The sequence below is a fragment of the Thamnophis sirtalis genome, unplaced genomic scaffold (assembly GCF_051295495.1).
Source record: "Thamnophis sirtalis isolate CommonGarterSnake01/CBP01778 unplaced genomic scaffold, rThaSir2_p1.2 scaffold_11, whole genome shotgun sequence".
In the NCBI taxonomy this organism is placed as follows: domain Eukaryota; kingdom Metazoa; phylum Chordata; class Lepidosauria; order Squamata; family Natricidae; genus Thamnophis; species Thamnophis sirtalis.
In genome coordinates this window covers 55011738-55026206 of record NW_028261391.1, presented here as the reverse complement: position 1 = coordinate 55026206, position 14469 = coordinate 55011738, and the positions used below count along the sequence as shown (strand labels likewise).

General features: G+C 39.2%; 1 protein-coding gene across 4 annotated transcripts in view; it reads left to right on the top strand.

The window, feature by feature from the left end:
* Window positions 1-39: 39 nt before the first annotated feature.
* Window positions 40-14469, top strand: part of GPAM (glycerol-3-phosphate acyltransferase, mitochondrial) — a 38648-nt gene continuing 24218 nt past the window's right edge. For 3 of the 4 annotated variants that reach the window (XR_015698067.1, XM_014060287.2, XM_014060285.2), the window contains exons 1-8: window positions 40-193; window positions 1183-1283; window positions 3476-3606; window positions 6977-7099; window positions 7590-7663; window positions 11606-11719; window positions 13542-13691; window positions 14150-14246. Coding sequence is in view for 3 of the 4 variants with exons in the window: in XM_014060287.2 (XP_013915762.2) it covers window positions 3505-3606; window positions 6977-7099; window positions 7590-7663; window positions 11606-11719; window positions 13542-13691; window positions 14150-14246 (660 nt within the window). In the remaining variant the exon portion in view is untranslated. The remainder of the gene's footprint in view (window positions 194-1182; window positions 1284-3475; window positions 3607-6976; window positions 7100-7589; window positions 7664-11605; window positions 11720-13541; window positions 13692-14149; window positions 14247-14469) is intronic. The other variant, XM_014060286.2, reaches the window with a different exon arrangement.

The following is a 14469-nucleotide window of genomic DNA, read 5'->3' as shown; positions in this document are numbered from 1 at the left end:
CTGCATCTCGCGTTGGAGCCGCGTCGTCCGCATTCCCCCCCCCCCCAAAGGGTCGGAGATCGGAAGGTCAAGGTACAGAGGATTCGGCGCATCGGGAGTTTTTGGAGAGATTTCTGCTGGATATTTCGGAAGGAGATTTTAAAGCCTTTCCCGAGGCTGATCGTCTGCTGGTATCATCGCTGGAAAAAAGAAGGTAATTGGTACCACTATGTTGATGGAGGATTTACTGTAGAAAACTAGGAAATGTTTGCCTATGAAATGTTTTATCGGGAATGATTTTGATCCCTCCCCCTAAAAAAAAGATGTTGCAGACGGTCACCGTCCTTAACTAGCAGTATTTTTGCTGCTGCAGTCTTGGCTTGCCAATACATAAATAAACCGAAAGATTAACGTGAGACAAAACCGTGTGCGCATCAGTTACAATGGAAAGTATTTTAGGAACTAGTTTTTGAAAAAGAGCGCATAGCATACAGAACTGGGCTCTAGGCCCATGCTTGAATGAGAAAGCAAGTGAAATGAATACAGCATGAAATAAATGCAGTCTGATTGACAAACGCTGTCCTCTCTCCTTTCTTTTGCAAAATGTTGTGAAGAGGTGATTGAGAATGTAGAGAAACAGCATGGAAGTACGAAAAGTATTTTTCAGATTTATCCCTGAGCCCTTGAACAATTAGAAATCACTGCATGGAGGAAAGTTCCTACATGGTGGAAAGCAATTGTGCAGTTATTTGTATGTTTTTTTTCCTGTGTAGCAAGTTAGTATTTTATCATTCTCTTAACTATGGCAATCTGATTGATGAGTGGATTAAATTCAAAGTAGTACCCATTTTCCTTTTTAGATAGGCTGCTTATTTTTCCCTTTTTCTTTCAGGCTTTCACTTGCATTCCATTGGTGTACTTAACTAACTGTGTGAAAGTCCCTTCTGTCATTCAGCCAATTTGGCTTAGATTGCTAATGTTCCCTTGGTGATTAGTTTGAACGAATTTCTTTGGCAGTAGCCTTTATAAGGCTGTATAGGGACACCCAACATTTGATACTAGTGTTTAATACAGTACTTGATCTGTTATTTATAGAAGAAAGTTTAAAGTGACTATATACTTTCCTAGCGCTGCTTGTTCATGCTATTGCATATAAATTAGCTAAGCAAAATTCTGAAGGTGATTCCTTTTTTTCCCTTCCAGTATTTTGTAAAAATTGAAGCGTTAGCTTCATTTTTGCAGTCCAGTCTCGTAATCATACAATCGGAAGTAAATCTAATTAATTCAGTGACATTTACTCCCAGGTAAGTTTATCCAAATATCCTATCTTATAGAGCTAGGCTATTGCCTCTATGAACTCTTTGTTCTAGTTTATCTTTCAGTACTTAGAGTGTTGAGGTATGAATTTATGTTATCAGAGAAACGATGAATATGCTGGTTGGGTGGTTTGGAAATTTTAATCAATGATATCCAAAGAGCATGGGATTGAATATGCTTGAGTTGGTAGAACTTCACATGCATGATAATATTTCATTGCCAGAATACTTGGATGCTCCAAATAATTGAAGCATTCAGTTACAAATTGTTCAATAGGAAACTAGACCATGACTTCCTCCTATTCTAGATGAAGTGTCTCATAAAAGTACAGAAATACAGCCTGGGATGATTCTTTCATTCTCAGTTGTTACTGAATTCCAAGGTGAGAAAGAAGATTTTTACGTGACAGCTATGACTCCTTAGCCAATTGGATTTGGCAGCATTTGTCCATACTTTGGTCACATCCTTTCTTGACAATTCAAATTTACTTTATGTGGGACTACTTTTGAAAATGTCTTGAAGCATCAATTGATGTAAATGTGACTGTTGAAATAGCTTCATTAGTTGTCGGTTGTTCTCTCAGCAAAATTTAAGATGGTAATGATATTAGTCTTCAAAACTCTACATACTGTTCAACATAATTATCTGAGAGACTATGTCTATGGCTAGAAACCTGTTTGAATGCTTTGATTTACAATAAATATGATCTATTTTCCGTAGTTGGTATCAAAGATTCTCAAAGTTTCTCAGTTCATGGAGCTCTTATATCTCATAATGTTTTTGCATAATGTTTTACTTCCAAATATTAAGTATTTTATAGGACTTTGTAAATTTGTTTAAAAAGATAGCCTCACAATTTGGGAATTACAGGTTTCTATATTAAACAAAGAGGAGAGGACTTTCTTCCTTATCAGTCCCAAGCTATGGAATGCCAAGACTACATCTCTTCTTTCTTAGAGCTTTCTTAGAAAGTTATGCTTAAAGCTCTTTGAAGAGCAACCAGGATTCATCACATATTTTAAAAAACTTCTTATTTGTGAAGCCTTAAAATCCTTGGGTTTGTATTTTTGTAATTTGGAGTTGCTTTCAGCTAAAATAGTATATTCAATGTAATTAGAACAGAAGAGAACAAAATCATTCCGTGCAGAAAATTGTGCCCTATAATTTCCTGGTTCCCTAAAGAAACTTCTGACTGTATCTTGGGAAAATACATGTTATTGACCTGTCTCACTCTGAACAAATATATTTGTTTATGCCTTTGTATTTTTACGTATGTCTAATGTAGAGGAGAGGCTCTTTAATTTTTAACAATACAAATTCTTATGTTAGCATAATGATTTTCTGACTGTTTGTATAAGGTAGTAACCCATGTTTAACTAATTTACTTGCCTAGATCCATACAATCGCAAAAAAATTCAACCATTACAGTGATGTTTAAACAGATGTTAATTGATTAAGAATTTGCAGTCTCTCACATGTCATCTGCATCTATATAACTAATCTGCCATCTCTTCTTTCCCATGCTTTCTAGGGTTTATTCCAATTTAAATCTTGCATCAGTTTAGCTACTCTATGCATCTTACAAAGAGAACTGCCCATGAAAGCTTTTGCCTTTCAAAAAATTTGGTAGTCAAAAAAGGTGCTACTATATTCCTTCTGATTATAGACTCACACGATGTGCTGAAATAATTTGGATGTGCAAAACACACTGAACAGCTAACCAGACATTTTATCCTTGCTTGGTTAGTGATTGTGTTCCAGCTTTCAGAAGCCTGATTGACTTATGCAACAGAGAAATATATATTAGAAAAGAAACTGGTTTAAATTCCTCTTATTCTTATCTTACAATATTTAAGCATGTATTTACTTTCTGTGTATGAATGAAGCACAAATTTAATTTCCTCTTATTATAACCAATTCTGGTAATTATAGCAACCTGTAGATAAGTTTGAAATATAATTACAAACCTTTTGTAATGAATTACAGTATCCTGAAAGAGATCAACTTATAATTATATATTAATTATATAGTTATATAGTTGCATCTAATTAGTTGTGACATACACTTTTTAAATTTGGAAGTAAAGTCTATTGATGTGCCAAAACATTTAGGATAAGTGAATTAGGTTATTTACTAACACAATTAATTCTTTAATGCTGAAATTATTTTCTTCTTTTAGCTCATGAGGCTGAATTTATGTTGTAGATCATGGACGAGACTGCTTTATCACTTGGAACAATAGATGTTTCCTATTTGTCATCTTCAGCAGAATACACTGTCACTAGATGTAAACATTCCAGTGAAGAATGGGTAAGCAAAATGCATGCTTGTTCAGTGCTTCTGGGTTTCTTAAGATAAAACTCTACTGTCCTATTGAAAAGTGAAAAAGTAATAGAGGATTATCCTTTAAAAAATTAAGAATCTTCAGTACAGATAGTCTTTGTTTGCTGTCCACTTGTTCAGCGATTATTCAAAGCTACCACATGCTGACTGGCCCTCAAAGTTCTGACACCAATAGTCACATGATTGTGATTCCAAGTGCTTGACAAGCAGTTCACATGATGGTTGCAGCATCCTGCTGTCAGGGTGCCCCCATCGATAACCAAGAAAGAAAACTCCCAACTCCATTGTTCGTGGAATTAAAGATACTTATACTGGTTATGAAAAGATAGCAGAAAGAAAAGCAAGATCTGAGCCAAAAAGGCCCAAAGAAGTATATATCAAACGATTACCCAGCACCCTCCCTCCAATTACCCCAACCCAGTGTCCAATCTGCAACTCCCTAAGAAGGTGTGGGGTGTACCTTCAAAAGGCCTCATCGAGTTGGTATGCGAGACTGTTGGCCTTGACCAAGTCAAAACACCAGCCATCAGCATGCGCAGAAGATGGTGAGAACAAAGCTCCCTTCTTACATAACTCCTTCAGTACCATAAGATTCCCTTCCCAAATACCATAAGCCTCTCCCCTCCCCGTTTCTATGGCAGCAAGCGAAGCAGAGGCTGATATCTGCAGTCACTTGACTGGTATTTCTGATTTTCCCAATTGGCTTCACTTAAGCAAAGTCAATGGGGAAGCCAGCAGAGGAAGTCACAAGTTTCTCTAGTAGTCTAGTACAGTGTTTTTCAACCACTGTGCCGCGGCACACTAGTGTGCCGTGACATAGTGTAAGGTGTGCCGTGGGAAAAACACACGCCGGGTGTTTTTGCCTCGGGACATCTCTGTATCCCGAAAGTTGCTTTCGGGACACAGGGATGCCTCTATTAAGTCCCTGCGGCCCTGCGTTTACTTTAAAAATGCGGGGACCGCCGGGAGGTAGCGCATGCAGGGACGTCACTGACGTCCCATGCATGCGCCCATAGTGGTGGGTCTGACTGGCTGGCCCCGAAAGCGCCTCCCCAGGGAACAGCCACCGACCTCTTCCTCGCCCGCGGAGTCGCAGGAGGAGGCCGAGCAGAAACGCCCCCGCGTCGCGCCACCCCCGCAGGAGACAAGCGGCAGGAGACAAGCTTGCTGCGGGCCGGCGGCGGACAAATGAAGCTGCCACCGCCCGCCTGCTCGCCCATCTCCGGCCAGTTACAGTGCTCGGCGAGTTGGGTCGTTGGCGCCGTCTCCCGCAGAAAGCAGCGGTTCCTGCCCCCGCCCTCCAGTCCCTCTTTCCCGCCAGGACTCCGCTCCGAAGCCAAGCGGGAGGCGCCGGGCACCTACCGGGCAGGGCGAGCAACTAGGCTTCGGCGGGTAGAGGGAGCAGACGCCGGCAGCTCTCGGCTGGATGAACGGCAGGATGACCCGTGCCAGCCGACCTTTTCGTTGGCAGGACTCCATGGCGCATCGGGGGAGGCGATTCCTGTCTCCTCGCCCCGCTGGCTCTCTCCTCCACGCCGGCCAACTACCGACCCGAAGAAAGGGAGGGAAGCGGGCTGGGGGGGTGTAGAGGCTGACCACTGGCGGTGTGGGTAGCGGAAGAGAGATCCCCGTTTGGACAAAGGAGGTCCTCACCTTCGCTCTCCAAGACTGCCCCGGGCAGCCGCCTGCCCGTCACCAATGCTCCCTTCCCTGGAGGAGGGGAACCCAGAGGCAGCCCGGGCTGCCAGGGGCTTTCTCAGGATGGGACAAAGGTGCCGCTCCCCTTCCCTGATTGGAGTGATCAGCTTCGTGGATGTCACTTTGGCCCTTCCTGCAGCCCCTTCAACCTTCACTGGGCAGGGAAAGATCCTTCCAAGCTGACCGGGCAGGGGACCCTCCCCTCCCCCCCCACTGCTTGGGTCCTCCTTTCTGTCTTCTAGGGCCTAGAATTACTTTATATATAGTCAATATAGGCACAGAGTTAATTTTTTTAAACATTTTCTAATGGTGGTGTGCCTCGTGATTTTTTTCATGAAAAAAGTGTGCCTTTGCACAAAAAAGGTTGAAAAACACTGGTCTAGTAAGTTCCTTCAGGCTCTCTAGGCTCTGACCCTTCTGTATCATCTACCTTGCAGCTTTCCTGCACTTGCACCTCACTTCGCTATCCAGCCCTACAACTTCCTGTGTTTGTGCACGACTTGTGCTAGGTCACATAAATTATCCCTTGGTTTCCCCCAACTTACAGCGGTCGCCAACCCTTCTAGGCTTCCCTCATTCCTTGGGATTCCCTAGAGTACCCCCTAGCTTTTTACCTGGGATTTCTACCACTTCTGGCTTAATGACCCCTATGTCTTGAGTTACAGGACAGTTGGGACTGCAATTGCTAAGCAGTGCAGCCACATGATATTGTGTTTTATGACTGTACTCCTTAGCAACAACAATTCTGGTCCCAATTGCCCTTGTAAAGACTATCTGTAGTACATTTATTTAGATAGTTCTGTACGCAGTTCTTAGGGCAGGCTATACTTGATAAAAAATAATATAGTACTGTAATGTAGCACCACTTTCATTCAAAATATATCAATAGAAAAAGTTCAGATTCATATTATAATATATGTATAGTACAGGATTATATTATTTTAGATTTATTCCTACAGTTCCATAAATGTACAGGTAATTGTCAATTTATGATTGTAATTATGCCCAGATTTATTGTCATAAGTCATGGCAGTCCTTAAGTAAGTGACCCTTTATGCAATAGCCTTTAAGTGAATGCTGCGGTAATTAAATGAATGTTGTCATTAAGCGAAAGTGGTTGTTAAATGAATCTATTTTACCATCCATTTTTACCCAATGGGTATTTTTACCAGAAAGATTCTAACGAAGAAACACCAAAAAAACACATAATCACAATATGCTGTAAATAGCCATAAATGCGAACTGGTTACCAAAGAGCCAAAATACAGTTATGTAACTGCAAATGGGTACAGTTTTTGGAAGTCCAGAATTGGGTCGTAACTACTTTTTTGGGGGGTAGGGGAAACTGTCATATTGGAATGATTCAGTATCAAATATACAGATTTCATATAATTTAAAGGAGGAAAATATTTTGACAGAATTGATCTAGATTCTTTTAGGCAAACATTTGTATATGTGCTAGTCTATGAATGTGTTTAATTACTTCCAATAACTGAATCTGGTTATTTGTTTAAGCAGATGAATAAATCAATTGTTCTTAAGTTTAGCTAGTTCATTTATAGCAAGTAACCTGAAAGACATTCAGAGCTGTCCGTTTTTATGTGCTATATTTTATATTTTCTTTACTGTCACTTTCCAGGGAGAATGCAATTTTAGGCCTACTGTCTTCCGATCAGCCACTTTAAAATGGAAAGAGACTCTTCTGGGCAGGAATAGACCATTTGTGGGACGCTGTTGTTACGTATGCACACCTCAAAGCTGGGTGAATGGAATTATATTAGTAACAAAATTAAATGGATTTTTCATGTAATGGTAATTAAATAGCCAGAAGGCAATTAAATTAAGAAATCAGTAGCTATGTGCTTACCTTGTATAGCTTACTTTCAGATTTTGCCTGGTGGAAGTAGAATAGCATTTGATGCCTTTGTATTAATGAAATACTGTAAAGTAGGGCCCAGTGATTTGTTCAGGTAATGTTAGGATGCATAGATTTTTCTTTATAGATTTACTATTATGTTTCTATCTGGATTGCTAGAGTACAAATTTAACAAATATGTGTATGTTTTGCAAATAGCTGAGATTTTATGTGAGACTTTGGCAAGTCTAAACTTTGGCAAACTTCAAGCTATATATTATTTATATGGGGGTGGGAAGATTCCTCTCCTTTAGAAGTAATATGTAGGAAAATTCAATATTTATTGTGAACTGCTATTAGTAATATATTGATGTATACATATATCTTTCCCTTTTAGGACAAGCTTTTTAATACTAGCATCCCTTCTTTGGGTCTGCGTAATGTTATCTATATTAATGAGACACATACACGGTAAATACTTTTTTCAGTATGGTTAATACTGTGATTTATTAAAAAGGATGTTGTACTCCTCTGGAAAATGAGTAAAAAGGTTAAATATTAATGTTGGTTTTGCTAAACTAAACCTGCAGAGTAATCACATTTTGGCTTTCAGTGCTAGAGAAGAAGTAAATATCTAAATGATGTAGAAATATAAAAGGACTTGATTCAAGGCTTTATTATAAATCATTTCTGTTAGAAAACTAGTGCTACTAGTAGTATTAATATGAATAATTAAATGTGGCTACCTTGCAACCTAAAATTGAAATCTGTACACTGGCTGAGCTTGGAGGCCCTTTTTTAAAAAAACAGGTACTAGTTTCATTGGGCAGAATGAAGTTACATATCAATATTTCCCCATAAAACTGTGGCGGAATCACTGGTAAAGGAGAGAGGGAGTAAAGAGACTCCAAGGATGTTGTTGATTTGGAGGAGGAAATATCTGAGATCAAATATTTAAGACTATATCTGTCTTTCCCAAGGGAAGATATTCGATCTGGTGAGATTCTTTTAAATAGGTGTTTGATAATAAAAGAACTGCCTTGGTCTATTCAAGAAGTTGTTTTAGTTGCTTGCGCCTAATAAAACATATGCATGAGGATCAATAGAAATGTGTTTATTATGTAACATATTTTCTGGCACAAGTCAGAATTTTCTACTGTCAGCTGCTTACTTTAATTTTTAGATTTAAAAAATGCAAAAGTTCAAGGAGAATTTCAGGTTTGTCAGGGATAGAAAGTCCTTTGGCACCTTTACGTCGATTACATTGGGCATGAATTTGAATAAACAAGAATTTACTTGTCAGATGCACATTTGTAAAGCTAATTTCAGGCTTATGTTTTAACAGAACTCATGCTGGAAGCAGATATTAAATCTCAGATACTTATAAACTTCAGATTGATAAAGGATGGTTAGTTTACAAATAGTTCTCACCATGACTATAATGGAACCTGCCCATAATGATTGTAAATCATGGTGGTCATAAAATGGATCACCCACATGTCCAAACCAATTTTACAACCCCCCCCCCCCCGAGTCATTAAGTGACTGCCATAGTCATTAAAAGTAGGGGCTGGTTTTGCCAAAAATCAGAAGTAAATCGGTAATAAAACATATAACACTGTCATGAATTAGTCCAGACCCCACATGTGGTCACATGACCTCAAATGGTACAGTTGTCGGAACTTCGAACTCTGTTGTAACTACCCTCAGGGAGGTCTTTTAAATTTGAGTATTTGCTAAGTAACTGGTGTACATCTAGGACTACCTTTAAGTGGCAGCACTTAAAAAGAACAGACACTATTTTGCACTAATTGTCTTATGTAAATGTATGCATGTTAGGTAAGCTCCCCATTGAGAGAGCGCGTGCGTTCAGAGAAGCATTGTTAGAATTGTGTTGGAGAACACACAAACCAGCATACAGAGACACTGCAGTTTAAATAGGCTTTTACTTTCGTGGGAATAGAGGTATAGAGTTCATCAAACAGTCCAAGTCATACATGGATAAGACAGTCAGTCATCAATGTCTTTCAATTAAGGGATAATCCAAACAACATAGTCCAGTATCATATAAACAGTCCGGTAAACAAAGTTTGCTAGCAGTTGCAAAACTTACAATAGCTCACAGCACTCAGATCAGCCCAGCATCTAACAAACAGAGAGCTAACAGTCATTCTGGCTCCTCCTTATGGCCGATTGAGGAAAATAGCAACCAATCACATTTTATAGTATGCTTTAAAGAAACAGGTACAGCATTGTTACATGATTGAGTTTGAGTTGAGTTTGAGTTTATTGGTCTTGTATGCCGCCCACTCCCGAAGGACTCCGGGCGGCTTACAATAAACAAGGGAAGGGGATAAATAAACAAAACAACACTTTAAAATACACAACATTCACAGATTACCGTGGGGCTGGATATTTCACAAGCCCCCCGGCCTGCTGGAGCAGCCAGGACTTAGTGGCTTTCGGAAGGCCGGGAGGGTAGTAAGGGTCCGGATCTCCACGGGGAGGTCGTTCCAAAGGGCTGGAGCTGCAACAGAGAAGGCTCTCCCCCGGGGAGTCGCCAGCCGACATTGGCTGGCAGATGGAATCCAGAGGAGACCTAACTTGTGAGATCTAATCGGTCTATGGGAGGTAATCGGCAGGAGGCGGTCTCTCAGGTACCCAGGTCCAATGCCATGTAGGGCTTTATAGGTGACGACCAGCATCTTGAAGCGGGTCCGGAGACTAATGAGTAGCCAGTGCAGCTCGCGGAGGATAGGTGTGACATGGGTGTACCTGGGTGCACCCACAATCGCTCACGCGGCTGCGTTCTGGACTAACTGAAGTCTTCGAACACTCTTCAAGGGCAGCCCCATGTAGAGCGTGTTACAGTAATCCAGTCTTGAGGTCACAAGGGCGTGAGTGACTGTCTGAAGGGCCTCCCGATCCAGGTAGGGTCGCAGTTGGTGCACCAGGCGAACCTGGGCAAAGGTCCCCCTGGTCACAGCCGACAAATGGTGTTCTAAAGTCAGCTGGGGATCCAGGAGGACTCCCAAATTGCGGACCCTCTCTGAGAGGCGTATAATGATTTATATATTGCCAACCCAACCGTTAGATTATATTCCTAACAATGCACATATTAAATTAAGACAAAAAGGACAAATTATTCATGTTTTATCTAATCTATCTTAATGACCTTCCATCAAACCTTTATTTCTTACTCAAAGAAAGTAAGCTTGATGCTGCATTCCATGTCGAGAACTCCCAATTTCTGCTTGCAAACGTTGACTCCTGATTATAACTTTCAAAGACTATAATCTAATTTATTCAATGCAGCTTAATTCTAACCAGGCATGTGATGGATTTCACAACAGTTTTAACAGTTTAATGATGCCGCAATGCAACTTTTTCATTTCTGTTAAACTGTATTACAAAATACATTTGTCATTTTAAAATACTAACAACAATGTTGGAACTCCAAAAAGCGACTATTTTATTCTTATTACTTCTTTTGGTAAATTGCTTTAATACTTCTAAGTTTAGTAGAATTTTTAAAGTAAACAATGTTTTTAACTTAGAAGCAGAGATAAGACATGGATATAGAAAGCCATGTGTACCTAAAGAAGAGATCCTGTTAACTTTTGTTTTTCTACTATTTTTCTTTCCTGACATGGCTTGACTTATCTGCTACTTTATACTATTGCATTGTATACTGTTGTTTTTCTTTATTCTTTATATGCCACTTAAAGTTGCCCTGATAAATAAAGGCACAAATTTGCATTCCCTTCTCATTTGATCTCAGAATTGCTATTCCCTCTATAAATTCATCGTTGACATTGTTGGTGTCTTCCACCTTCAAATGCTCATTGAAAATGAAGTGCTAGCTTGATTAAATTTACATCATGCACATTTGAACTAATCAGCCAAAGATGAAAGGTTGAATCAGTTTTATTTGGCTCTGTAGAACTCTTAAACAGTTTCTATTATTATCTGCCATAGTACCAAATAGTTTTGAATTTAGAGTTGCAAAAAAACTCAATAAACTCTGTTTATTTTGGTTTCTTATGCTGTGAAAATCTTGGGTTAAATTTCAGTTTGGTTAAAGATTTGTTCTGGGCAAGATGACTCAGTTGAGAAAGAAAAGAAGAACTAAAATAAACAAAATTCTTGTCTTTAGTATTTAGTATTGTACCTGTATTTATGTGCAAGAAATTTATATCTTCTTTTGATTTAAGCTGAACATATTTCAGCCAAGAATTTGCCTCATATACTGTCTGGGTTTTTTGCAGTCATTTCTGCCATATTAAACCAGAACCAAATAAACTCAAAATGACTTCTACTGCTTTTATTAGTAGGAATGATATAATATGAAATTTTGGCAGCCATTTGAAGGATAACTTTCTAATAATGGGTCTCTCCTCCATAATGTTATAGGTACAGAGGTTGGCTTGCTCGGCGGTTTTGTTATACTCTTTTCGTGCAAGAACGGGATGTTCATAAGAGCATGTTTGCAAATAATGTGATGGAAAATGTACTGAATAATAGCCGGTAAGATGTAGATAAAAGTGATTATTGTAATTGAAAAGTTCTTATTTATAAATAATAAATGTTCAACTTATGGGAAGGCCCCAATTGTTTTTTCTTATACAGCAGAAACTCTGGATTTTAAAAGCAATTATTTTGAATTTCTTCCTGTGTATGTGTACAAGCTATAACATCTTGAAATCCTAGTGTCTGGTTGTGGGGCATCAATTATATAGAGGCATTTTCAGTATTATGCAACTTTTGGGGGATTCAGCCATACTTTTGTCTAGCATTCTGCAGGTTATACTTCAAAAAGAAATGAGTAGAATTCAATAAAACAAGAATAAAGGCTAAAATTCATTTTATTTACACATACATTTATTAAAATGAAGTACAGTTAATATGATTCCTCTTTTATCATAAAATTAGTGTTTAATTTTCCCTTAAGTAATATTAAAAATTGCAATTGTGTAATAACACACAGAAATCTCTGTTTCCTGTCGCAGCAGAGCAACACAATAGCCATGAAGCGACCACGTTCATGAGCAGCCACCCGGTAAACCCCCTTTGCAGCCGGGCACAGTGCCACTCACTGACCTAGGGGTATCGCCAAGCCGTGTGAGCGCCTGTTTGCCGCTGCCCGGCTCCCCGCGGCTTGGTGCCTTCCAAATGCCAATGAATAGCGCTCTGCATGGCTGGAGAGGGGGGTTGCGCGAGCAGCTGTTCAGCTCTCGCTCACCCACCTCCCAGCCTCACAATCCATGGCCCAGCTCTCATTACGGAGCCAGGGCACCTCTGCTGCCATCCCAGCCTGGCTTTTTCTGTGGCTTCCAACCCGAGTCTTTCAGCGGGGACCACTCTGAGCGCACACTCTATGGTTATGCGTGGTCACTTCATGGCTGTTGTGTTGTGCTGCTGTGACAGCACAACACAGCCATTCGCCCATGAGACTGTGTCCAGTTCTTTGGGAGCCCGCTTGCAAGACAGAAGCCGCCCAACAATCCCCCTCTTCAGCTGGGCACAGTGCTACTCACCAACCTAGCAGTATTCCGAAGGCACTAAGCAACACGATCATCTTTCCCTCCCCCCAGGTTCCCATGGCTTGGCACCTTCGGGATACTGCTGGTGAGCGGCGCTCTGCCTGGCTGGAGGTGGGAGGTTGTCCAGGGAGCTTATATGCGGAGGGGAGGGGCTTATATTATTGCCCACCAGAAAATTGTGGCATGGCTGTATTATAAGGACATGTCGTATTTTCAGGGAAACACGGTATATGATACATGAAGTCTTCAACTTATGACCACAGTTGAGCCCAAAATTTCTGTTGTTAAGTGGAACATTTGTTAAGTGAATTTTGCCCCATTTTATGACCTTTCTTGTCATAGTTGTTAAGTGAATCACTACAGTTGATAAGTTAGTAACCCAGTTATTAAGTCAATTTGGCTTCCCCATTGATTTTTTTTTGTCTGAAGATTACAAAAGGTGATCATGCGACCTTGGGACACAGCAACAGTCATAAATATGAAACAATTGCCAACATCAGAATTTTGATCACATGATCATGGAGAAGCTGCAAACGTAACTGAAAAATGGTCTTAAGTCACGTTTTTGGTGCCGTTGTAACTTTGAACTAAATGAACTGTTGTAAGTTGAGGACTACCTGTATTTTTATGTTAAAAAAATCATGAATATTCCAATTACAAAGTACCACAGTATATAGTTAATTAGAATAATGATGAGGGATTTTTTGATATCTGACTTTTGGGTATTTTTAAATTGAAGATAAATGATCTGAAGTAGTTGAAATCTACAATAAATCTTCAATTCTCTTTGTATTTGTAACATTTAGAGTGCAGAACGCTATTATACAGGAGGCTTCAGAATTATCAGCTGTAAATGGTCCTGATCAGTTGGAATCTAGAAACATTAACAGAATCAAGAAGAAAGCTAGAAGGATCCTTCAAGAAATGGTAGCAAATGTCTCTCCTTCTCTGATTAGGTAATAGTACTAAATTTTGTTTCTGAGGTCTGCGTATACTCAATATTGTGGATAGCTACAGAGATATTTATTATTTATTAGTTTATCGTTCTTTCATTGTCATTGTTGCAAAATGAATAAAACACTTTCTCTGCCCTTGAAGAATTCATTCAGATATTAATGTATCAAAAATAATTTTTCAATGGGACAAAATAACATTTTCTCAATACGTGTCATTTTTATCAGCCCAACATTACACTCTGTTCAGAATTATGTGGAAGTAAAATTTCTTTGTATGTTATGTTTTCTATTGTTTAAACTATCTTAAAATTTTCACAGTCAATTAATACAGTTTTGGTCCATCATGAATGATGTAATTGTTTCTGTTTTGAACGTGGAGAGAAACTAGTATATTTGTATCTATATATTGTTTATACAAAACTGGTTATATGGTGGCTTAACTTATATTTTTCTTTCAGGTTAACAGGTTGGGTTTTATTGAAATTATTTAACAGCTTCTTTTGGAATATCCAGATTCATAAAGGCCAACTAGAGATGGTGAAAGCAGCAACTGAGGTAATAAAAATAGTCAAGGCAATATATGCAATGGTAGCATTTTTATACCATATTATATATCTAGTTATTTTCAGATTCAATCTGTGAAATGTTCAGGAAAAAAATTACCTTTATTTTTCTTTCCTGAAAAGACACCTTTGATAAAAAGATATAAAAATAACATTCATCTATATCCAGCAGAATCTGTTTTCCAATGTCAACTCCAGCATATAATCACTTCAAT